Source organism: Oncorhynchus gorbuscha, linkage group LG10 (assembly GCF_021184085.1).
Source record: "Oncorhynchus gorbuscha isolate QuinsamMale2020 ecotype Even-year linkage group LG10, OgorEven_v1.0, whole genome shotgun sequence".
NCBI classification, from domain to species: domain Eukaryota; kingdom Metazoa; phylum Chordata; class Actinopteri; order Salmoniformes; family Salmonidae; genus Oncorhynchus; species Oncorhynchus gorbuscha.
The window spans coordinates 69435224-69462104 of NC_060182.1; the positions used below are offsets into that span (position 1 = coordinate 69435224).

A 26881-nucleotide genomic window follows, 5' to 3' on the forward strand; every position below is an offset into this window, starting at 1 on the left:
AGTCAGGACACCCGTTTAACGTCCCATCCAAAAGGCAGCACACTACACAGGGCAATGTCCCTAATCACTGCACTGGGGCATTTTTTTTTAGACCAGAGGAAAGAGTGCCTCCTACTGGCCAGCTCTAAAACCACTTCCAGCACCATCTGGTCTTCCATTCAGGGACCAACCCTGCTTGGCTGCAGAGGCAAGTCAAAAGTGGGATACAAGGTGGTATGCTGCACAGAGCATACACAGCACATGCAGTGTAGTCTGTTTCTGTATTTAGAGGTTTCTTACGTTATGTAGTGTGGCAGACCAGGGGGTTGGGTCAAAGTGTTTACACAGATCAGACACGGACAGAGTAGGATTAGGATTAGCTCAGTTTCAAAGGTGTTTATTAAAACAATAGTCCAAAAGAGAGACCCTCTCTGGGATACCGTCTTCTGGGCTCCGGGTCTTACTGTATCCCCCAAGACACCCTCTCTGGGACAACGTCTTCTGGGCTCTGGGTGTTACTGTATCCCCCAAGAGAACCTCTCTGGGATACCGTCTTCTGGGCTCCGGGTCTTGCTGTATCCCCCAAGAGACCCTCTCTGGGATACCGTCTTCTGGGCTCCGGGTCTTGCTGTATCCTGTGGGGACCTCCTGTTACCTCTGGTACCATCCCCAACTATACGGGAGTCCTTTCCTCCCCCAGTCTCTCCCCAGTGTGCTGCCCTTCTGGCAGCTTTATGGGACTTGTACATCTGGTGAGAAATCAGCCCTTGATTACTCACCAATCCCCAATCAGCCCCAATTAGTCCTGGCCGGAGAGCCCGTCGAGACCTGGCACGTCCAGCAGATGGAACCATCGCCTCGTGATGTATACTCTCGTGATGAGTCTTCCCCTGGTGGCTGACCTGCTGTACGCCACAGTAGTTATAACTGTTCTCCTTCACCTCTTTCTCCTCCCCTCCTTCTCTCCTCTGTCTCTAGCTCCTGTCAAAGGGCAGCCAGACCACAGAGATGACCCTGAGGAGGAACGGCCTGGGCCAGCTGGGCTTCCATGTAAACTTTGAGGGCATCGTGGCAGAGGTAGAGCCCTACGGGTACGCCTGGCAGGCGGGGCTGCGCCAGGGCAGCAGGCTAGTAGAGATCTGTAAGGTTGCCGTGGCATCACTGTCCCACGAGCAGATGATCGATCTCCTGAGGACCTCGGTCACCGTCAAGGTGGTCATCATACCCCCGCACGAGGACTCCACCCCTCGCAGGTACAGTTCAGAGACAACAAATAAGTTATTTATCAACAGATATGTCCCTCTATCAGTCATATCAGTAGCATGCCTTTGGGTACTGGGCCAGCGCTGCAGTGTTTGTAGTGTATATCTTCGATGTAATAATGGCGCCGAAGGAGATGGCTGACGTTTTACGATCACGTAACCAATTGTGCTATTGTGTATGTTTTTTTTGCGTTATTTGTAACTTATTTTGTACATAATGTTTCTGCCACCGCGTCTTATGACCGAAAAGAGCTTCTTGATATCAGGGCAGCGATTACTCACCCCGTACTAGAGGAATTTTTCTTCTTCAACGAGTTGGACAGGAAGGATTTATTCCAGACACCCGACAAGGACCTCGTCCCCGTCATTCACAGGAGGAAAAGACAGAGATATCGTGGACGACGGTCCGGGTGCCTTGTAAAGATCCGTCGCCGCACGGGTAATCTACCTTTACCATCGGTCCTATTAGCCAACGTACAATCAATTGATAATAAAATATATCCTACCAACTGTAATATCTTATGTTTCACCGAGTCGTGGCTGAACGACAACATGAATAACATACAGCTGGCGGGTTTTAAGCTTTTTCGGCAGGATAGAACAGCGGCCTCTGGTAAGACAAGGGGCGGCAGCCTATGCATATTTGTAAACAACAGCTGGTGCACGCGGGACTCTAACCCGGAAGCTTATAAGAAATCCCGCTATGCCCTCCAAAGAACCATCAAACAGACAAAGCGTCAATACAGAACTAAGATTGAATCGTACTACATCAGCTTTGACGCTCATCAGATGTGGTAGGGCATGCAAACTATTACAGACTACAAAGGGAAGCACAGCCACGAGCTGCCCAGTATCAAGAACCTACCAGATGAGCTAAATTACTTCGATGCTCGCTTCGAGGCAATTAACACTGAAACATGCATGAGAGCGCCAGCTGTCCTGAACAACTGTGTGATCACGCTCACCGTAGCCAATGTGAGTAAGACCTTTTAAACAGGTCAACATTTACAAGGCCGCAGGGCCAAACAGATTACCAGGATGTGTACTCCAAGCGTGCACTCCGTGACCAACTGGCAAGTGTCTTCACTGACATTTTCAACCTGTCCCTGACTGAGTCTGTAATACCAACATTCAAGAAGACCACCGTAGTCCCTGTGGCCAAGAACACTAAGGTAACCTGCCCAAATGACAACAGACCTGTAGCACTCACGTCTGTAGCCATGAAGTGCTTTGAGAGGCTGGTCATGGCTCACATCAACACCATTATCCCAGAAACCCTAGACCCTCTCCAATTTGCATACCGCTCCAACAGATCCACAGATTATGCAATCTCTATTGCACTCAACACTGCCCTTTCCCACCTGGACAAAAGGAACACCAATGTGAGAATCCTATTCATTGACTACAGTTCAGCATTCAGCACCATAGTGCCCTCAAAGCTCGCCAGGACCCTGGGACAGAACACCTCCCTCTGCAACTGGATCCTGGACTTCCTGGCGGGCCGCCCCCAGGTGGTAAAGGTAGGGAACATCACATCTGCCACACTGATCCTCAACACGGGGGGAACCTCAGGGGTGCGTGCTCAGTCCCCTATTGCACACCCTGTTCACTCATGACTGCATGGCCAGGCACGACTCCAACACCATCATCAAGTTTGCCGATGACACAACAGTGGTAGGTCTGATCACCGACAACAATGAGACAGCCTATAGGGAGGAGGTTAGAGACCTGGTCATGTGGTGCCAGGACAACAACCCCTCTGTGATCAAGACAAAGGAGATGATCGTAGACTACAGGAAAAGGAGGACTGAGCACGCCCCCATTCTCATTGCCGGTGCTATAGTGGAACAGCTTGAGAGCTTCAAGTTCCTTGGTTTCCACATAACCAACAAACTATCATGGTCAAAAAAAACAAAGACAGTTGTGAAGAAGGCACAACAAAGCCTATTCCCCCTCAGGAGACTGAAAAGATTTGGCATGTATCCTCAGATCCTCAAAAGGTTCTACAGTTGCACCATCGAGAGCATCCTGACTGGTTGCATCACTGCCTGGTATGACAACTGCTTGGCCTCCAACCGCAGGGCACTACAGAGGGTAGTGCGTACAGCCCAGTACATCACTGGTGCCAAGCTTCCTACCATCCAGGACCTCTATATCAGGTGGTGTCAGAGGCAGGAGGCCCTAGAAATTGTCAAAGACTCCAGCCACCCTAGCCATAGACTGTTCTCTCTGGTACAGCATGGCAGACGATACCGGAGCGCCAAGTGGAGGTCCAAAAGGCTTCTTAACTGCTTCTATCCCCAAGCCATAAGACTCCTGAACACCTAATCAAAAGGCTACCCAGACCCCTCTTTTCGCTGCTGCTACTCTTTTGTTTAAACTCTATGCATAGTCACTTTAACTCTACCTACATGTACGTATTACCTCAATTACCTTGACTAACCGGTGCTCCCGCACATGGACTCTGTACCGGTACCCCCTGTATATAGCCTCACTATTGTTATTTTACTGCTGCTGTTTAATTATGTGTTACTTTTATTTTCTATTTTCACTTATCTATTTTTTACTTAACACTTATTTTTATTTGTTTTCTTAACTTCTTAAAGCGTTGTTAGTTAAGGGCTTGTAAGTAAGCATTTCACTGTAAGGTCTGTTGCATTCGGCGCTTGTGACAAATATTTTTTATTTGATTTTATCTCTGTCTCTTCTCACAGAGGCTGTTCAGAGCTGTACCACATGCCCCTGGTGGACTATAAGAACCACAAGGAGGGGATGCCCTATGAGTTTAAATTCCCCTTCCGCAGCAACAACAACAAGTGGCCCCGCACCTCCTCCAGCCCACAGAGCCGCACCACAGCAGCCCTGGGGGGGACGCTCATCAAGGCCCCGGCTTCAGAGTACCAGGAGCCGACCGTAGTCATCCCCCGCAGTGTGTCCAGCGACGGGCGCCCTCTCAACCCTAAAAGGTAAGAGAGCCACCCTGGCTAATAATATGATATAATAGGGAAGATATACAAGCTTTAAGCGTAGTAGTGGAATCTGTTTGCTCTGTATCCTTCAGGTATTCCCCAGGGAATGATAACTATGCCCTGGCTTGTTCCATCGTGATGGGCCGCTCTCCACACACCCGCAAAGCCCCTACCAGCCTCTCCTACATAGACACTGGGAGCGCAGGCTCCAACCACTGGAGACAGAAGTCCATGCCAGATGGGTGAGAGGTCACTCAGGCCAGAACAAACCTGGGCCAATTTATGGCCACATTCAGACCACAACCAGATCATACACAGACCACAATTCAAATCTAGAAACAGATCGCTGTAGGGTTTCACTTAAATTGCTCTATGTTCAGATGTAGTCTGTACTCACTGTAATTACTTCTTTGGGAGTTATCCAATAATAGAAAGGAAATGACTAAATTATATGTTATCATTATATGTCTCGTTGATATGTTGTACTCATCGTGGCAGAGGTACTCCTGTTTTGTTCAGTAAATGATGCAGCTAGACATGATGCCGTCTTCTTCTTCCATCTATTCTCTAGGTTTAACAACAATACCCGCCACTCCCCTGTGTCTGCTGAGCATCAGGGAGTGGGAGAGGGGTCTAACGAGACTAAGCCTGCCACTGGATGGCCCCACGCGGTGGAAGGGGAGGTGGCTGACAGGGGGGCTGATAGAGCAGGTAAGAGGTCATGCTTTAGAACAGTGTCATTCAAAGTCGTGGTCACCACCCCAGGTACTGCAGTGGGGTCGCCAAAATTATCGTTTTTGAGAAAGATAATATGAAGCATCGAATTGTATTGAGTAAATGTATTTATTGGTTTATTTTCATTCTGATAAGAGATGAAAATGCAATTAAGTTTTTTTTTTTTATGAAAAAATTGAAATGTACCGATTTTAAGGTTGTGTCATTAGATTTGGCGTGGGGTGGGGGTCACGAGAACATCTTGGGGAAAAATGGGGTCCCCAGAAATTTGCTGAAAATCTTTGAATACCACTGCTTTAGAAAATGCCCAAGTCATGTCTGGTGTTTTGGGTGATGCAGATGATGCGAGTCAGAGACAGGAATAGCTCTCTATGTTACTGGTATTGTTATCTGTGTCTCATTCCTCTGTTTGTTCCTGTCCCTCCCAGACCCAGCTGTATCCAAGGCAGTAACTCGTCTACAGCAGCAGGAACAGGGGACACACCTGTCTCCCAACAAGAACATCAAGGTGAGTTACCAGGCTCAAATATGACCAAATATGACTTCTAACATGCTGAACAGACCGCTTGTGCGCGATCAGGACAGGATCAGGACACGCAGGTTGAAATATCAACAATATTAATTTGGGGACAGGTCGAAAAGCAAACATGTATGGCAATTTAGCTAGCTAGCTTGCTGTTGCTAGCTAATTTGTCCTGGGATATAAACATTGAGTTGTTATTTGACCTAAATTAATAATTATGTTCATGTAATATTTCAGTTTTTTCTTTGTAATACATTTGCAAAAAAATCTAAAAAGCAGTTTTTGCTTTGTGATTATGGGATATTGTGTGTAGATTTGAGGGATTTTTAAAAAAAATCTATTTTACAATAAGGCTGTAACAAAATGTGGGAAAAGTCAACGGTCTGAATACTTTCCGACTGCACTAGTAAATGTTGTCTATGTCAAAGTAGTCTTTATTTACTATGATCAAACAACCAGGATGTGACTGTAGGGTCTCTGTCTCTACAGGTGGAAGCTTCCTACTCCTCCAGCCAATCAGGCAGCAACACACTGTCCAGTAATGCCTCCAGCTCTGCCCACAGTGATGAAAAGTGGTATGAGATTGGCTCCAGCAGGACAGGGGTACGGCCTGACTCAGAGCTCAACGGCTACCTACAGGGGGCATCCACAGACAGCGGCATTGATGCTACCTCCTACGGGGCCACAGGGTCCGGGGATTCCAGAGCCAAAGATCGGCTGGCCCAAGAGACCTCTCCTTCAGCCCCAGACTCCCCCGGCCCCCCAGGGAGCAGCGCATACCCAGCCCAGAGCCCCCTTGTGTTCCCCCCAGCCCCGGACAGTGGCTCCTACACCCTCAGTGATGCTGCGTCCCACTCCAGGTGTGTGTGCCTCCCTGTGCTGTGCTACCCCACATGAAAAAATACTATAGTGTATATTATGGTAGGAATACTATTTTACATTTACATTTAAGTCATTTAGCAGACGCTCTTATCCAGAGCGACTTACTATAGTATTCACTGTATTGTTTTTGCTGACTTTACTGTAGTATTCACTGTATTGTTTTTGCTGACTTTACTATAGTATTCACTGTATTGTTTTTGCTGACTTTACTGTAGTATTCACTGTTTATTTTTTTTTTTTGAAATGATTGAACCTTTATTTAACTAGGCAGTTAAGAACAAAATCTTATTTACAATGATTGCCTACACCGGCCAAACCCGGACAATGCTGGGCCAATTGTGCGATGCCCTATGGGACTCCCAATCATGGCCGGTTGTGATACAGCCTGAATTCGAACCAGGGTGTCTGTAGTGTCGCCTCTAGCACTGAGATTCTTAGTGCCTTAGACCGCTGCGCCACTCGGGAGCCTGTAGTAGTGAATAATGTAGTATTTACTGCAGTTTACTGTAGTATTTGTAGTTTACTATAGTATAAATACTGTAGTAAAAAAAGTAGTATATACTATAGTATGTATTGTAGTGTTTTTGTATACATTACTGTAGTATTTGTTATAGTATTTTTGTTTTATTATCTTTGACAGAGAAGTGGAGGTGTTCTCGTCCTGCTCTTTTCTATAACCATGGGGTACACAACCATGTGCCACCACAAATTGGGATATGTGGAAGGGGAATGGGCAGGGTATATGCAAATTAAATACTGTAATATTTACTATAGTTTTTTTAAGTGTTTTTGCAGACTGTAGTGTTTTGTTTTTTTTGGTGGATAATACTGTAGTATATACTATAGTATTCTACAACATTCTATACTCAGTACTACACATGATTGAGGGATACTTCAGTGCAGGGTTGTGTTCGAGATCAATTCAAGACCAAGACGAGCAAATCGTGCCCAAATCAAGACTAATCCCGGAGGGGGGGCGAGAACGAGTCGAGGCTAATCCCGGAGGGGGGGAGAGAACGAGTCAAGACTAATCCCGGAGGGGGGGCGAGACCGAGTCAAGACTAATCCCGGAGGGGGCGAGACCGAGTCAAGACTAATCCCGGAGGGGGGAGACCAAGTCAAGACTAATCCCGGAGGGGGGGGCGAGTCAAGACTAATCCCGGAGGGGGGAGACCGAGTCAAGACTAATCCCGGAGGGGGCGAGACCGAGTCAAGACTAATCCCCGGGGGGGCGAGACCGAGTGAAGACTAATCCCGGGGGGGGGCGAGACCGAGTCAAGACTAATCCCGGAGGGGGGCGAGACCGAGGTCAAGACTAATCCCGGAGGGGGGCGAGACCGAGGTCAAGACTAATCCCGGAGGGGGCGAGACCGAGGTCAAGACTAATCCCGGAGGGGGCGAGACCGAGGTCAAGACTAATCCCGGAGGGGGGCGAGACCGAGGTCAAGACTAATCCCGGAGGGGGCGAGACCGAGGTCAAGACTAATCCCGGAGGGGGGGGGCGGAGGGGGGCGAGACCGAGTCAAGACTATTCCCGGAGGGGGGCGAGACCGAGTCAAGACTAATCCCGGAGGGGGGCGAGGGCGAGTCAAGACTAATCCCGGAGGGGGGACTGAGTCAAGACTAATCCCGGAGGGGGGGGGCGAGTCAAGACTAATCCCGGAGGGGGGCGAGGCGAGTCAAGACTAATCCCGGAGGGGGGCGAGACCGAGTCAAGACTAATCCCGGAGGGGGGCGAGACCGAGTCAAGACTAATCCCGGAGGGGGCCGAGACAGAGTCAAGACTAATCCCGGAGGGGGGGCGAGACCGAGTCAAGACTAATCCCGGATCCCGGAGGGGGGCGAGACCGAGTCAAGACTAATCCCGGAGGGGGGCGAGACCGAGTCAAGACTAATCCCGGAGGGGGGGCGAGACCGAGTCAAGACTAATCCCGGAGGGGGGGCGAGACCGAGTCAAGACTAATCCCGGAGGGGGGCGAGACCGAGTCAAGACTAATCCCGGAGGGGGGGCGAGACCGAGTCAAGACTAATCCCGGAGGGGGGCGAGACCGAGTCAAGACTAATCCCGGAGGGGGGGGGCGAGACCGAGTCAAGACTAATCGGAGGGGGAGGGGGGAGACCGAGTCAAGACTAATCCCGGAGGGGGCGAGACCGAGTCAAGACTAATCCCGGAGGGGGGGGCGAGTCAAGACTAATCCCGGAGGGGGGGCGAGACCGAGTCAAGACTAATCCCGGAGGGGGGGCGAGACCGAGTCTCGGGAGGGGGACAAAAGGTCCAAGACCGAGACCAGACAAATGCGAGTCCAATTCAAGACCTTGATTGTAATTTTGTCAAATCACCACCATAATAAGAGTTCATAATGTCCAGTATTTCTGTGTTCATTTTTCAGAACATCATATGGATTCTTTAGACATTCAAAAAAAAAAATGAATGCGGGGGGGAAATAGAGCCACACATTATTATTAACCCAAACACAGTGGGGAACAATGAGCGCCTTCTACACCTTCAGAGAAGGGCTAAGGATTTTTTTAAATAATGATTATAAAAATATAATAACAATGATAATCATATCATTATGTTCACTGATGTTCTGATTCAATCCCTTCAGTTTTTGTTGGAAAGGAAAGGGTTAACACTGAAGAGAAAAAAATATACAATCAGGATTTTTTCTTTGCTGGTCTGTGGGGAGATACATTTAGCTAGCTAAGTTAGCCATTGGCTAGGCCATCAGAAGGTAGATAAAGGCATCTGCCATTCAACTGTATTAGGGCAACATTTTGACAGTGGAATCAACCAATCATATTTTGACTTAATGGGTGGGACCATTTTTAGAAGAACGTATGGAAACTTCTGCCTTCTTTCAGGCCAATAGGTCACTGCACAATATGGTGAGTGGAACTGTGTTTTTTACTGCAGCACGCTTGCTGTTGTTAGCCATCTCTTTGAAAATAACTTATGTGTGGTTGCATGTAAAGTGGAACTGACAGCATTTTAGCAACATGACATCTTATTAAGGTGCATTACCACCACCAACTGGACTGGAGTGTGGACCTCAGTTCATCTTTCAATTACCCACGTGGGTATAAGCTCCTAAAAACCAATGAGGAGTTGCAAGAGGTGGGACTTGCAGCGCGTCTAGCGTCACAAATAGAACCAAGTTACGCAGACACTTGTTGACTTGCGCGGGCAGTGTGTGTGCAATGATTGAATATTGAATATTTTGCAACACTCACACACACACGACGTGGACGGTGTAGTCAGCATGTTAGTGTACGTCATGGAACGGTGAGTCAAATATAACCTATTTTTAAAACCTCTTATGAAGTTGGTTTTGTAGCATAAGAATTTGATATTTTTGACTGATATTATGATTGTCTGTTTGTTTCATATCTGCAAAGTAGTTAAAATGCTGTCAGTTTTACTTTAAACTTTAGGTCATCAGTTACTTTGTGGGCTAAACATGAAATTATTTTTGCCATGGGAGGTCATAGTTGTACATTTCCATTGGGAAATGCTTAATGGTTGTGTTCTTGTATTTTTATGATTGGGACCTACTGGCTTATTATGTCAGAGTTTATGGACTGCTTATCCTTTAACATCATGCTGTGTGTGACTGCTGTCTTTCCATCGGCCCTATGCAGTGGTGTAGTGGTGCCTAGAGACGTGGGTGTACTCAAAATGTGCCTAAAAGTTCCCAAACGACCTGCCCAGCGAAGGAAAGACACCCTGTGTGAAAAAATCGTATCTTTTCCTATGGTTTTTTATGAGTTTTCCTATAGATTTTTCAGATTTTCACTCTCAAAATCACACAAAAATATGTAAATTGAAAATAGACTAAAAATGTGTGGTCTAACTCCAGAACAATGCTTAAACGATCTGATTGGGTGGGCCTGTCAGGGCCTGGCTCCCCAGTGCGTGGGCCTCTGTCCACCCAGGCCCATCCATGTCTATGTCCCTGATGCAAACAGTGCATGAGGACAATTGCGCATCACAAATAGCCTACTAACCAACACTTCGGACTAAACTTTTTAATACTTGGTTTGATAAGCCATTGTTGCCTTCGTTAGCATTTACTGGTTGATATCATAAGTTTAAACGTCTACCAGCTACTGATGTCATTCTGCTGTGAGCTGCTCCATGCCAAAACCAGTTGAGAGCAGCACGCTCTTGCTGCCTGCAGATGATATTCCACTGAAACTAGGCTATGTGTGCAGCGCTCGTGAATATATTTCAGGTGCTTTGTGATTGTGTAGGCTACTTTGTGCGTGATTTCTCAGTTGATGGGGCTCCCAAGTGGCTCCCGAATGGCACAGCGGTCTAAGGCACTGCATCTCAGTTCTAGCGGCGTTACTACAGATCCTGGTTCGATTCCAGGCTGTATCACAACCGACCGTGATTGGGAGTCCCATAGGGCGGTGCACAATTGGCCCAGCGTCGTCCGGGTTAGGGTTTTGCCGGGTTAGGCCGTCATTGTAAATAAGAATTTGTTCTGAACTGACTTGCCTAGTTAAATAAAGGTTAAATATAAATATTATACCTGCATATACACTCCACTACAACACTGGCCCTTTCTGCACTCTCCTACATGAGTGTGTTGGTATTACGGTATATACCTGCATATACCCTCCACTACAACACTGGCCCTTTCTGCACTCTCCTACATGAGTGTGTTGGTATTACGGTATATACCTGCATATACCCTCCACTACAACACTGGCCCTTTCTGCACTCTCCTACATGAGTGTGTTGGTATTACGGTATATACCTGCATATACCCTCCACTACAACACTGGCCCTTTCTGCACTCTCCTACATGAGTGTGTTGGTATTACGGTATATACCTGCATATACCCTCCACTACAACATTGGCCCTTTCTGCACTCTCCTACATGAGTGTGTTGGTATTACGGTATATACCTGCATATACCCTCCACTACAACACTGGCCCTTTCTGCACTCTCCTACATGAGTGTGTTGGTATTGCAGTATATACCTGCATATACCCTCCACTACAACACTGGCCCTTTCTGCACTCTCCTACATGAGTGTGTTGGTATTACGGTATATACCCTCCACTACAACACTGGCCCTGTTATGCAGGTGAATGAGGACCCAAAAGCGACTTGGCGAAAACAGAGTCTTTAATCCAGTAAAGTAAATCTACAATCATAAAGCATAATTCACTCGTAATGACGAGAACAGACTGGAGACTCGATCATGAACTGCAGGTTGCCTCGGGAAGGCACTTGAACGTAGCAGACTCAGACACCTGCTCACCACGCAGCATCTGAGGGAAACACGACACGACAGGGCGATACACAGACACAGCACGGTGAACAATAGACAAGGATCCGACAGGGCAGGAACGGAAAACAAGGGGAGAAATAGGGACTCTAATCAGGGAAAAAGATAGGGAACAGGTGTGGGAAGACTAAATGATTGATTAGGGGAATAGGAACAGCTGGGAGCAGGAACGGAACGATAGAGAGAAGAGAGAGAGGAAGGGAGAGAGAAAAAGGGGAACGAACCTAAAAAGACCAGCAGGGGGAAAACGAACAGAAGGAAAAGCAAAATGACAAGACAATCTAAGACAAAACATGACAGGCCCTTTCTGCACTCTCCTACATGAGTGTGTTGGTATTACGGTATATACCTGCATATACCCTCCACTACAACACTGGCCCTTTCTGCACTCTCCTACATGAGTGTGTTGGTATTACGGTATATACCTGCATATACCATCCACTACAACACTGGCCCTTTCTGCACTCTCCTACATGAGTGTGTTGGTATTACGGTATATACCTGCATATACCCTCCATTACAACACTGGCCCTTTCTGCACTCTCCTACATGAGTGTGTTGGTATTACGGTATATACCTGCATATACCCTCCACTACAACATTGGCCCTTTCTGCACTCTCCTACATGAGTGTGTTGGTATTACAGTATATACCCTCCACTACAACACTGGCCCTTTCTGCACTCTCCTACATGAGTGTGTTGGTATTACGGTATATACCTGCATATACCCTCCACTACAACACTGGCCCTTTCTGCACTCTCCTACATGAGTGTGTTGGTATTACGGTATATACCTGCATATACCCTCCATTACAACACTGGCCCTTTCTGCACTCTCCTACATGAGTGTGTTGGTATTACGGTATATACCTGCATATACCCTCCACTACAACACTGGCCCTTTCTGCACTCTCCTACATGAGTGTGTTGGTATTACGGTATATACCTGCATATACCCTCCACTACAACACTGGCCCTTTCTGCACTCTCCTACATGAGTGTGTTGGTATTACAGTATATACCCTCCACTACAACACTGGCCCTTTCTGCACTCTCCTACATGAGTGTGTTGGTATTACAGTTGCTGTCCTTACAGAATCACAAACTAGTCACACACTGAAGACCTATAGGTTTGCCACTGTACAACCATGTCTATAATAGATATAGGCTGTTGAAATAATGTTTCAAGAAAGGAGTATATACAGTGGGGCAAAAAAGTATTTAGTCAGCCACCAATTGTGCAAGTTCTCCCACTTAAAAAGATGAGAGGCCTGTCATTTTCATCATAGGTACACTTCAAAAATTAGGAAAAAAATCCAGAAAATGACATTGTAGGATTTTTAATGAATTTATTTGCAAATTATGGTGGAAAATAAGTATTTGGTCAATAACAAAAGTTTATCTCAATACTTTGTTTTTTACCCTTTGTTGGCAATGACAGAGGTCAGACGTTTTCTGTAAGTCTTCACAAGGTTTTCACACACTGTTGCTGGTATTTTGGCCCATTCATCCATGCAGATCTCCTTTAGATTAGTGATGTTTTGGGGTTGTTGCTGGGCAACACGGACTTTCAACTCCCTCCAACGATTTTCTATGGGGTTGAGATCTGGAGACTGGCTAGGCCACTCCAGGACCTTGAAATGCTTCTTACGAAGCCACTCCTTCATTGCCCGGGTGGTGTGTTTGGGATCAGTGTCATGCTGAAAGACCCAGCCACGTTTCATCTTCAATGCCCTTGCTGATGGAATCTCACGATACATGGCCCCATTCATTCTTTCCTTTACACGGATCAGTCGTTCTGGTCCCTTTGCAGAAAAACAGCCCCAAAGCATGATGTTTCCACCCCCATGCTTCACAGTAGGTATGGTGTTCTTTGGATGCAACTCAGCATTCTTTGTCCTCCAAACACGACGAGTTGAGTTTTTACCAAAAAGTTATATTTTGGTTTCATCTGACCATATGACATTCTCCCAATCTTCTTCTGGATCATCCAAATGCTCTCTAGCAAACTTCAGATGGGCCTGGACATGTACTGGCTTAAGCAGGGGGACACGCCTGGCACTGCAGGATTTGAGTCCCTGGCGGCGTAGTGTGTTACTGATGGTAGGCTTTGTTACTTTGGTCCCAGCTCTCTGCAGGTCATTCACTAGGTCCCCCCGTGTGGTTCTGGGATTTTTGCTCACTGTTCTTGTGATCATTTTGACCCCACGGGGTGAGATCTTGTGTGGAGCCCCAGATCGAGGGAGATTATCAGTGGTCTTGTATGTCTTCCATTTCCTAATAATTGCTCCCACAGTTGATTTCTTCAAACCAAGCTGCTTACCTATTGCAGATTCAGTCTTCCCAGCCTGGTGCAGGTCTACAATTTCATTTCTGGTGTCTTTTGACAGCTCTTTGGTCTTGGCCATAGTGGAGTTTGGAGTGTGACTGTTTGAGGTTGTGGACAGGTGTCTTTTATACTGATAACAAGTTCAAACAGGTGCCATTAATACAGCTAACGAGTGGAGGACAAAGGAGCCTCTTAAAGAAGGTCTGTGAGAGCCAGAAATCTTGCTTGTTTGTAGGTGATCAAATACTTATTTTCCACCATAATTTGCAAATAAGTTCATAAAAAATCATACAATGTGATTTTTTTTTCTCATTTTGTCTGTTTGAAGTGTACCTATGATGACAATTACAGGCCTCTCTCATCTTTTTAAGTGGGAGAACTACTTTTTTGCCCCACTGTATATCTTTGGCCTGGTGAAGTGGTTTTATGTGCTGACTGAATGGAAGCTGATAATTATGAGATTTTTACTCTGCTGGTCTCGGGAAGAAATTAAGAGTCCTCACTGTCCGAGACCGAGTCAAGACCTAGTACAAATGTATCCAACATTGAAACAAGACCCGAGGCACTCAATATGTGGTCTCGAGACCGGTCTCGAGCACAACAACACTGCTACAGTGTGTAATATAGTATACTACAGAATTCTATAGTAAGTACTGTAGTATTGTATAGTAAACTGTAGTAGTTTTTCATGTGGGACACTAGAGTTCTATTACAGTCTGCTCTTTATGCAGCCAATGCATTTCCTCTCATGTATCAATGTTTCATTAAGCAGACAGTGATGCCTTGTAGTCCTTATATATCCCCTATTGTCCCAGATGGAAAACTCCCAAGCCTTGCGGTTTGGTGGTGAGAGGTAGCAAGCAGCAACCTGCAACCTGGTGTGTGTGTGTGTGTGTGTGTGTGGTGTGTGTGTGTGTGTGCGCACATGCGTCTGTGTATCTGAGTGTGTGTGTGCGCACATGCGTCTGTGTATCTGAGTGTGTGTGTGTGTGCGCACATGCGTCTGTGTATCTGAGTGTGTGTGTTTGTGCACATGCGTGTGTGTGTTTGTGTTTGTATGTGCGCGTGTGTGTGTATGTGTGCTTGTTTGTGTGTGAGCCAGGTTCTCACAGAGAGAAAGAGAGCACTTGAAACGCTGTGGAATGCTGAATGTGAGAGCTCAGCACTGTTAACACTCCTAAACCACAGTTCCTTTGAGTGAACAGAGCGTTTCCTCCTCTCCTCAGCCTCTCCTCTGTGGCTCTGAAATAACTCCACCAGACTAGTGACTGTTTTATTGTACACACAGCATGTCTGAGGAGGGAGACGCTCGCCTTCATGTCAAACTGGGGAGAAATGTTGTTTGAAATGTTAACATGGAAGAAGTCCAAGGACACTCTGTCCTATTTATTTTTCTTCAATAATTTAAATTCTTATCTCAAGATGTGGAGACATCAGAGATGTCGTGTGTGGGGAAAGTAGTCACAATTACCATGTGTTTTTGAAATATTGTACAGGAATGTGTTCATAGATGAGTGCACATTACAGAAATGTGAAGTGAAACACCGATGTAATGGTGTCTGCGAGTTATGAATACATTAGTATAAATATACCTATACTAACCCATATCCATGTTTTTCCGTACCAGTACTCTGAGCTCGGGCCAGTCTGGCAGTCCCATGGGTCCAGGCTGCAGTCCCAGCTCCTCCCAGGAGGAGTCAGCCCTGACCACCTCCCCCACCTCTCAGACCTCCCTCTCCCCTGGAGGCCCCAAGAGCTTCTACCCCCGCCAGGGAGCCACCTCCAAGTACCTGATCGGCTGGAGGAAGCCTGGAGGTACCATCAACTCTGTGGACTTTGGCAAAACACGCAAGTAAGCATGGGGGGCAGTAGAGGAGGAATGTTGTACATACATGTGTTTATTGACACGTCACTGAGGCCATTACACTGTGAGGGGTGTAAGTCATGTTGTGAAAGGATGTTCTTTCCCTATTGAAACAAATCTTACTGTTCTAGATTGTTGATGTTAGAGAGACTTGAGATCTGAGTCAACTGAGAGGAGATGCCTTTCCCACTTGTTGTGGCTCATGTTTTGTTTATAAACGAGTACAATACTCCCACCATGTGGTTGAACCGAGAACTGCAACCTAACACTCCTGGTCTTTGCACTCCCTCTTTCTCAGACGTCACCAGAGTGATGGGTTGCTGGGTGGCCAGCCCCAGCTCAGGGCTCAGCTCAGGGCCCAATCCCCCCAGCGGGTCACCACGTCCAGCCTGCAGGAGGACCTGAAGAAACTCATCACCCTAGACAGCCCCCCACCCTCCTCCCACGACCAAAAGGTAGCGGGCAGCACTGCTCTGTGTTAACAGGCAATGTCACCATCATCCATTTTACCATGATAATTGTCAAATTGATGAGAACTCCCATGGAACTTCCAGAGTAGTCGATATGCTGTATTTGCTTGATGAATCCAAACTCCCTCCCCTGCTTTGCCACATGCACTGGTCAACATGCTAAAGGCTGAGTTCATGGTGTCAATCAGCAGCCTCACATTGCTCCTCTCTCTCCCCTCACTCTCTCCAGCCCTCTTTCCCCGTCCCCCCTCCCGGCCGGCGCTCCTTGCAGAGGACCCTGTCAGACGAGAGCATCTACAGCGGGCAGCGGGAGCCCGCGTTCAGCGGGCACAGACAGACCCCTAACGACCTGCTCTTCAGCTGCTCCACCATACCCCGCTCGCCCACCGCACGCCACGCGCCACCCCGACAACCCTCACACAAGTCTCTGGGTTAGCCTCTCATTTTCCTGAAAGTAATCCTTGAGTAAAGCCAATGCCTGTTCGTCCTACATGCGCTCCATCTAACACCAGAGGAGTACAGTTTATCATAGTGTCGTAGTGAAGCTGCACTTCAGTAGTTTGGTGGTAGATGGAAGACCGTGTTGCCCAACCGAGTCCTTTGTCCTTTGAAGAATGTCTCTTGGGATACTCTGTCTGTTCCTTCCTGACCTGCGTTTGCAGCTGCTGTTGCTAACTCCACGGCTAGGAGGTATGACTTCTGTAGTGAATAAGAGTTCAAAGTTCATACCATTCGCAACCAAAGCTCACGCTGATGTTGGCTTCGTTCTGTAGTTATTATCTGAACCATTCTGACATCGGACCGTCGTCCTCACGTCCTCGGAACAGGAGGTTATATTGTCGTCAATGCTTTATATAGGAAGGGAGAAAAGGGGTGTGTTTCATAGTTTACAACCTATATCTCTTCACGTGGGCGGGCCACTGAGTCAGGCCTAATTCACTCATGAAAACCCAAATCTCACATTTTAGAAGCTAAAATCACATTTCATCCCATCACAAATAATTTCATATTCAAACATTTAAATTGAACAACAATTCCATGTGAATCCGATAACTCTGATGTGTAGACTTTCCACTATAGAGTTTGTCATCTTATCATTGATGAGAATGTCTCAGATGACAACCGAACTGACATCATATTCATTAAGTACCACCACATATGTTCCATTGGTCGGATTACCAGATTATAGTTCATTTTCCCCCACCTTCTAATGTTCCCAGAATCTCTATGTTAACCAAGGTGTTTGCAAATGTAACATCAGTAGGGTAGAGAGAGGGAAAAGGGGGGAAGAGGTATTTTTGACTGTCATAAACCTACCCCCAGGCCAACGTCATGACAATAGAGTGTATCAGTGTATACTTATGTCCTTAAGTATGGGTGACTCTAAACAAGTTATGTGTAATCTTTTAGTATGTACTTTATTTGAAACCTGTCTCCACTTCCTCTGTTCTAATCTGCTGTCTCTCGTCCCCCCGCTCCTCGTCCCTGCAGGTGATCTATGTGAGTCGTCCAGCCAGGACCAGGGGGGTAGGAGACAGCAGCTGGGGGACCCATGCCTCATGCCCCTGCCTAACTCTGGAGCTGACCGTGCTCTGGACTGGTCCAACCTGGTGGATGCTGCCAAGGCCTTTGAGGGTAGGCAAAGTAAGCTGGAGATTTACTATCTTTACCAACCAGAGGGTAGCAGTGCCCTGTCTCTTTCCTGTGTGTTGTCAATCTGAGCTGTAACTGAAGCTGTAACTGTTGTGTTTTTCTCTGTCTGTCTTCAGTTCAGAGACTGTTATCTGTTAATGATGGGAGCACCAGCCCAGAGGTCACAGCCCCCAGCCCCCAGCAGGCCGAACCCCAGGCTTCCCCACAGAGAAACACCTCGCCTGGGTAAGACCCACTTACCTACTACATACCATGCACCTCCAGAGAATTCTGTAGACATAGGTAGGGCCTGGAGCTTATCCTAAAACTTGGGCCAGGTTTTTCCTGGCCAGGCAACATGATTATGAAAAACTCCTGGCCCTACTCCTAGGCTCTAAAGCTGTGGCTTGCTACACTTCTTGACTATTTTAAGCCAATATGCCCCAGGTCATGCTAGTCTTATTATAGTTTAGAATATGGTAGTTAACAGTGTCCCCCATCCCACAGTGAGAGCCCAGCTTGTCTGATGGAAAAGGTGAGCCAACTGGAATCCATGGTGAAGCTGCTGCAGGATGATCTAAAGAAGGTGAGACAAGAAACAACCAGGTCTTCAGCACCGGAAGCTAAGCCTTAGCCTAGCCATCTCTACTCTACTGTTCACTTCTTACTAAACCTGGTGCCCTTTCCCTAACAGTGGTTAGAACAGTAGAAAGACCAGTTGAAAGAGCAGCCTTCTCAGTGTGGAAAGGTCAAACAAGGGTGTAGTGTGGATCCAGTTCTCCATATATCAGTAGTGCCCATTCGGCACAGGTACTTACTACTCTGCCTTTTGGTTATAGCTGCCCTGTATACATCTCTTGAGGACAGTATTAGAGAGTAATGAGAGCCTCCCACTCCTCTCTGTGTTAATGATGACTCCCTGTGTGTGAGGACAGTACTAGAGAGTAATGAGAGCCTCCCTCTCCTCTCTGTGTTAATGATGACTCCCTGTGTGTCCCCAGGAGAAGGATGCCAAGGTGTCCCTGCAGGCCCAGATACAGAGCCTGAGAGAGGACAACCAGCGGCTCCAGGAGGAGTCGTACAGCGCCTCGGCCAAGCTCAAGAAGTTCACAGAGTGGGTGTTCAACACCATCGACATGAACTGACTGATCCATGTGCTATTGAGAGGAACAGCTGAACACACGTGACCACAACACACTCAAACTCAAACTGATTCACACTATGGGGGCTCAGAACCACAGGACTTGCTTCTTTGATTTCTTCATTAGAACTGATATTGTGCTATTGCCATGGACCGATTCACAGTGGATGTAAATGCTGTATGATCAACATGAACTGTTGATCCCATCATGATCGGCCATTATTCTTCAACACAGTGGATCTGTAGTACCACCACCACTAACGACTCAATGAGAGGTGTTTTAAAGGAGGAGATAGAGAGACAGAGATGACCAGCATGCAGTCCTCTCTTTAGGATTTGCTGGCACTATACTGTAGTGTCCCTGCATGTCGGACAGAGATGTATTAACTTCCCTGGGCTATGCTGTGGAACCTTCTCATGCTGACCTTGTCCTTCAGATCCTGCTCCTTCATACTGTACTCCTCTCCACAGTGGAACAAATTGTCCATTGTAGGACAGCCGTGTGTTATTTAAGACATTCCCAGCAGGGAACAGTTCAGAAATGTGTGTTGCATTCAGTTCATACACATACACACATATACCTGTTTGTTAACAGGTTCACAGCACATTTAAGAGATTGCGAATGTCCAAGTTGCATATTGAAGGTTTGAGTGATCAGATGTTATTTTGTTAGCAATTTCTGGAAAAACACGACAGGGCTGTCGCTTGTCCCCTAGAATTGAACTTGTCCCTTTCAGTACAAGTCTAGAAAGGAAATGACAGGCACTCTTGGCCTGTGTACTGTGTATTGGATATAGTTTAATATTAGTACTATTATGGTCGATGCCTCTCAGTGATGCCTCTCCCATTGATCCTCCATAAAGGGATGTAAAACATGTTATAGGGGGTTGAGTATACCTCACATACAGTACTGTACATGACTACAGCTAGTTAACTGATGAAAAGTACTTGACTTGCCACATAAAAAAATATACAAATGAAATAATATGGGTGCCATAATGACGAGAATAAGCTTCAGAATTCATCATCAACCAAAGCTGTTCAACAATTGATTTTGTAAATATATATGAGCAGAAATGTTACCACTGCAAAACACCTTATATTGTTTTACCACTACACACTATGACTCTCTGTGGACTGCGCTCATTTCAGGAGGGTAAGATGGGTTTACTGGATACAGTAGTTCCAAAATGTACTATTGGTTATTATATCAAAACAACTGGACTGACTGGGTGGATGACTGGAAGACCAGGCGTACTGTTCAATTCACTTCGAACTGATGATACTGATTCTACTTGGTCTATTTGATTATTGGTATGGTCCCATCCTCGCCTGCCTGCTGTATTGGATCCACAGTGCCACCTAGTGATGATAACATGTCGTTACATGGAAATACGTTCCATACCTGATCCACAGCATGTTACTAAGCCCCTGGTGCCACATGTATTTCATCCTGTTCTACTCTGTCGATGAAATCGGTACTGTATGTCATGACACATAACGATTTGAAGTCAATCCTGAAATGCCAGCTACAGTCATCTAAGTCTATTAGTAAGTACCTTGGTAGACCCTCCATGGCTACAGTCATCTAAGTCTATTAGTAAGTACCTTGGTAGACCCTCCATGACTACAGTCATCTAAGTCTATTAGTAAGTACCTTGGTAGACCCTCCATGGCTACAGTCATCTAAGTCTATTAGTAAGTACCTTGGTAGACCCTCCATGGCAGTCATCTAAGTCTATTAGTAATCTTGGTAAGTCAGTCATCTAGTATTAGTAAGTACCTTGGTAGACCCTCCATGGCTACAGTCATCTAAGTCTATTAGTAAGTAACTTGGTAGACCCTCCATGGCTACAGTCATCTAAGTCTATTAGTAAGTAACTGGGTAGACCCTCCATGGCTACAGTCATCTAAGTCTATTAGTAAGTAACTTGGTAGACCCTCCATGGCTACAGTCATCTAAGTCTATTAGTAAGTACCTTGGTAGACCCTCCATGGCTACAGTCATCTAAGTCTATTAGTAAGTACCTTGGTAGACCCTCCATGGCTACAGTCATCTAAGTCTATTAGTAAGTAGTCCTTGGTAGACCCTCCATGGCTACAGTCATCTAAGTCTATTAGTAAGTAACTTGGTAGACCCTCCATGGCTACAGTCATCTAAGTCTATTAGTAAGTAACTTGGTAGACCCTCCATGGCTACAGTCATCTAAGTCTATTAGTAAGTAACTTGGTAGACCCTCCAGTACAGACCCTCCATGGCTACAGTCATCTAAGTCTATTAGTAAGTAACTTGGTAGACCCTCCATGGCTACAGTCATCTAAGTCTATTAGTAAGTAACTTGGTAGACCCTCCATGGCTACAGTCAGTTGTACTATTAAAACCCCCACACTTCCCCTTTGGTTCCCATTCTGTACAACCTGTATATATATCAAAGGATTCTGACGCTCATCATAATTTGCACCTTCCTTCTTGACATGTATTACAGCATGTGCTGATGTTTCCTTTGATCTGTGATGTGTAAAAATGTTTATATCTATTAAAGATATTTTGTTCAATTGTATCTTTGTAGTGATGCCTGCAGACCCAGATGCAGGTTTGGTATGTATGATGTCGCGGCAGTACAGGCTTCCACTTAGCTTCCAGGAATCCGTATAGATTATTATTAGGTTCTAGGTTATTACCTTTATTTACGGTTTCCCCCCAGCAACAATGCATTGGGCTTCTGAACAAAAAGCTACACGGAGCCTATGGAGTACAGCACACTCCATATCTTCCCTGTTGGAGCATGACAATAGAGGATAACCCACCGAGGTGTTACCAGGACTTGGCAGTCCAGTGGCAGCCTCAGGAGTTTTATACAGGGAAGTCATTTGTGATACTGATAGTTTTAATATTGAACCAGGTTTTTCATGCAAGAAACCTATTTCTCATTGAGATTAACCTGGATAAATGAAGATTAGATACAAGGGGGAAAAAACTAAAGGGACCATATTTTTCCATTTGTGAATCTACTGGAGAAAAATGTTCTCCCTGCTGAGTTCAGAGTTGTTGACTTCCCCAGATGTTCTCTCTAGGTCCTAGGACATGATTTAGAACACGCTGTACTGTACACAGATCAGAACCAGTCCCAGTTTACTGATCCTGTTGATTAACGCAGCGAGTCCAGAGAGGAGCAGAAGAGTTTGGGGACGTCATATTTCACAAATGAAGAACTGTTTGGCCTTTACTGCTATAGCCCATAGAAACACATTGAATAAGCATTCATGGCAAAACAGACAGTCAAAACATAAATCATAAGGAATAAGGTTTTTAAGTGTCTGTCGTATACCGAAGAGATATAAGAAAGCTCAGGAATTATTTATATATTGTTTAACACATATCTAACCCTTGTTTTGGGGGGCACAAAACTACTTCCATTCATTTCTTTTACCGGTACTGGGTTCCCTTCAGATGAGTCGTAGGGGGTCGTAGAACAAAGAGGAGTACACCATTGTGTTCGTGAGAGTCTCCCCTTTCCACAGAGTATATTGTAGGCCAAACCGGATGCTATAGATGTTTTCGTGAAACGAAGCCCATACAAAAACAAATATATCTAGCTGAAACAGATGGATTTCGCTGGAGATCTTTTTATCATGTTAATTAAATGATGCACGAGCCTAGCCCGTCTTAATGGTACATTTGACTGATGTACAGTGCCTTCAGAAAGTATTCAGACCCCTTGACTTTTTCCACATTTTGTTACTTTACAGCCTTATGTTAGAATTAATTGAATAGTTTTTCCCCTCATCTACACATAATACCCCATAATGATAAAGCAAAAAAATGTTTTTTTAAATACAAATGAAATATCACATTTACATAAGTATTCAGACCCTTTAATTAGTACTTTGTTGAAGCACCTTTGGCAGCGAATACATGGGGTATGAAGCCACAAGTTTGGTACACCTGTATTTGGGGAGATTCTCCCATTCAATCAAATTTCAATCAAATGCATTTATAAAGCCCTTCTTACATCAGCTGATGTCACAAAGTGTTGTACAGAAACCCAGCCTAAAACCCCAAACATCAAGCAATGCAGGTGTAGAAGCACGGTGGCTAGGAAAAACTCCCTAGAAAGGCTGGAACCTAGGAAGAAACCTAGAGAGGAACCAGGCTATGAGGGGTGGCCAGTCCTCTTCTGGCTGTGTTGGGTGGAGATTATAACAGAACATGGCCAAGATGTTCAAATGTTCATAGATGACCAGCAGGGTCAAATAATAATAATCACAGTGGTTGTAGCGGGTGCAACAGGTCAGCGCCTCAGGAGTAAATGTCAGTTGGCTTTTCATAGCCGATCACTCAGAGTATCTCTACCGCTCCTGCTGTCTCCAGATAGTTGAAAACAGCAGGCCTGGGACAAGGTAGCACTTCCGGTGAACAGGTCAGGGTTCCATAGCTGCAGGCAGAACAGTTGAAACTGGAGCAGCAGCACAACCAGGTGGACTGGGGACAGCAATGAGTCATCAGGCCAGGTAGTCCTGAGGCATGGTCCTAGGGCTCAGGTCCTCTGAGAGAGAGAGAGAATTAGAGAGAGCATATTTAAATTCACTCAGGACACCGGATAAGAAAGGAGAAATACTCCAGATATAAAAGACTGACCCTAGCCCCCAACACAAACTATTGCAGCATAAATACTGGAGGCTGAGACAGACACTATGGCCCCGTCTGACGATACCCCTGGACAGGGCCAAACAGGCAGGATATAACCCCACCCACTTTGCCAAGAAGATCACGTCAGTGACTCAACCCACTCAAGTGGCACACCCCTCCTAAGGATGGCATGGAAGAGCACCAGTGACGCAGCCCCTGTAATAGGGTTTGAGGCAGAGAATCCCAGTGGAGAGAGAGGAACCGGGCAGGCAGAGACAGCAAGGGTGGTTCGTTGCTCCAGTGCCTTTCCGTTTACCTTCACACTCCTGGGCCAGACTACACTCAATCATAGGACCTACTGAAGAGATGAGTCTTCAATAAAGACTTAAAGGTCGAGACCGAGTCTGCGTCTCTCACATGGATAGGCAGATCACTCCATAAGAATTTAGCTCTATAGGAGAAAGCCCTGCCTCCAGCTGTTTGCTTAGAAATTCTAGGGACAGTAAGGAGGCCTGCGTCTTGTGACTGTAGCATACATGTAGGTATGTACGGCAGGACCAAATCGGAAAGATAGGTAGGAGCAAGCCCATGTAATGCTTTGTAGGTTAGCAGTAAAACCTTGAAATCAGCTCTAGCCTTAACAGGAAGCCAGTGTAGAGAGGCTAGCACTGGAGTAATATGATCACATTTTTTGGTTCTAGTCAAGATTCTAGTAGCTGTGTTTAGCACTAACAGAAGTTTATTTAGTGCTTTATCAGCGTAGCCGGAAAGTAGAGCATTGCAGTAGTCTAACCTACAAGTGAAAAAAGCATGGGTTAATTTTTCTGCAGCATTTTTGGACAGAAAGTTTCTGATTTTTGCAATGTTGCAATGTTACGCAGTCTTGATATGTTCATCAAAAGAGAGATCAGGGTTCAGAGTAATGCCGAGGTCCTTCACAGTTTTATTTGAGACGACTTTACAACCATCAAGTTTAATTGTCAGATTCAACAGAAGATCTCTTTGTTTCTTGGGACGTAGAACTAGCATCTCTGTTTTGTCCGAGTTTAAAGTAGAACATTTGCCGCATTCCACTTCCTTATGTCTGAAACACAGGTTCCCAGGTAGAGCAATTTTAGGGCTTCACCATGTTTCATTGAAATGTGCAGCTGTGTGTTGTCTGCATAGCAGAGAAAGTTAACATTATGTTTCCGAATGACATCACCAAGAGGTAAAACATATAGTGAAAACAGTAGTGATCCTAAAACGTAGCCTTGAGGAACACCAAAATGTACGATTTGTCAGAGGACAAACCATCTACAGAGACAAACTGATATCCTTCCGACAGATAAGATCTAAACCAGGCAGGAACTTGTCCATGTTTACCAATTTGGGTTTCCAATCTCTCCAAAAGAATGTGGTGATCGGTGGTATCAAAAGCAGCACTAAGGTCTAGGAGCACGAGGACAGATGCAGAGCCTCGGTCTGATGCCAGGTCATTTACCAACTTCACAAGTGCAGTCTCAGTGCTATGATGGGGTCTAAAACCAGACTGAAGCATTTTGTATTCATTGTTTGTCTTCAGGAAGGCAGTGAGTTGCTGCGCCACAGCTTTTTGGAACATTTTTGAGAGGAATGGAAGATTCAATATAGGCCGATAGTTTTTTATATTTTCTGGGTCAATGTTTGGCTTTTTCAGGAGAGGATTTATTACTGCCACTTTTAGTGAGTTTGGTACACATCCGGTGGATAGAGAGCCATTTATTATGTTCACCATAGGAGAGCCAAGCACAGGAATCTGCGCTTTCAGTAGTTTAGTTGGAATAGGTTCCAGTATGCAGCTTGAAGGTTTAGATGATTATCTCATCAATGTGTCAAGAGATATAGTATTAAAAAACTTGTGTCTCCCTTGATCCTAGGTCCTGGCAGTGTTCTGCAGACTCAGGACAACAGAGCTTTGGGGGAATACACCGATTTAAAGAGGAGTCCGTAATTTGCTTTCTAATGATCATGATCTTTTCGTCAAAGAAGTTCATGAATTCATCACTGCTGAAGTGAAAGCCATCCTCTCATGGGGAATGTTGCTTTTTAGTTACCTTTGCGACATTAACAAAAATGTTGGATTGTTTTGGATTTTTCTTATTTTCATCAATGAAGTTGGAAAAATAGGATGATTGAGCAGCAGTGAGGGCTCTTCGGTACTGCACGTTACTGTCTTTCCAAGCTAGTCGGAAGACTTCCAGTTTGGTGTGACGCCATTTCCGTTCCAATTTTCTGTATACCAGAGAGCTAGTTTCTTATGAATGTTTTTTGTTTTTAGGGGTGCGACTGCATCTAGGGATTTACTCCAGGTTAAATTAAGTTCCTCAGTTAGGTGGTTAACTGATTTTGTACTCTGACATCCTTGGGTAAGCGGAGGGAGTCTGGGCATCTAGGAATCTTTCGATTGTCTGAGAATTTATAGCACGGCTTTTGATGACCCTTGGTTGGGGTCTGAGCAGATTATTTGTTGTGATTGCAAACATAATAAAATGGTGGTCTGATAGTCCAGGATTATGAGGAAAAACATTAAGATCCACAACATGTATTCCACGGGACAAAACTAGGTCCTGTGGCAGTGAGTAGGTCTGGAGACATGTTGGACAAAACCCACTGAGTCGATGATGGGTCCGAAAGCCTTTTGGAGTGGGTCTGTGGACTTTTCCATGTGAATATTAAAGTCACCAAAAATATGAATATTATATTCCATGACTATAAGGTCTGATAGGAATTCGGGGAACTCAGTGAGGAATGCTGTATATGGCCCAGGAGGCCTGTAAACAGTAGCTATAAAAAGGGATTGAGTAGGCTGCATAGATTACATGAATAGAAGCTCAAAAGATGAAAACGCAGTCGTTTTCTTTTTTGTAAATTGAAATTTGCTATCGTGAATGTTAGCAACACCTCCGCCTTTGCGGGATGCGCGGGGATATGGTCACTAGTGTAATCAGGAGGTGAGGCCTCATTTAACACAGTAAATTCATCAGGCTTAAACCATGTTTCAGTCAGGCCAATCACATCAAGATTATGATCAGTGATTATTTCATTGACTATACCTGCCTTGGAAGTGAGGGATTAACATTAAGTAGCCCTATTTTGAGATGTGAGATATCACAATCTCTTTCAATAATGACAGGAATG

The 26881-nt window shown here is 45.6% G+C and overlaps 1 protein-coding gene across 1 annotated transcript in view; it reads left to right on the top strand.

Moving 5' to 3' along the window:
• LOC124046439 (signal-induced proliferation-associated 1-like protein 1) overlaps nt 1-20802 on the top strand; it is a 91734-nt gene extending 70932 nt beyond the window's left edge. The window contains 13 exon segments of the mRNA XM_046366799.1: nt 958-1232; nt 3956-4207; nt 4303-4452; nt 4782-4921; nt 5374-5453; nt 5958-6328; nt 15613-15837; nt 16148-16304; nt 16549-16750; nt 17811-17954; nt 18089-18197; nt 18459-18537; nt 18953-20802. Of these exon segments, the coding sequence (XP_046222755.1) occupies nt 958-1232; nt 3956-4207; nt 4303-4452; nt 4782-4921; nt 5374-5453; nt 5958-6328; nt 15613-15837; nt 16148-16304; nt 16549-16750; nt 17811-17954; nt 18089-18197; nt 18459-18537; nt 18953-19096 (2328 nt within the window). The 3' untranslated portion in view covers nt 19097-20802.
• Nucleotides 20803-26881: the final 6079 nt, after the last annotated feature.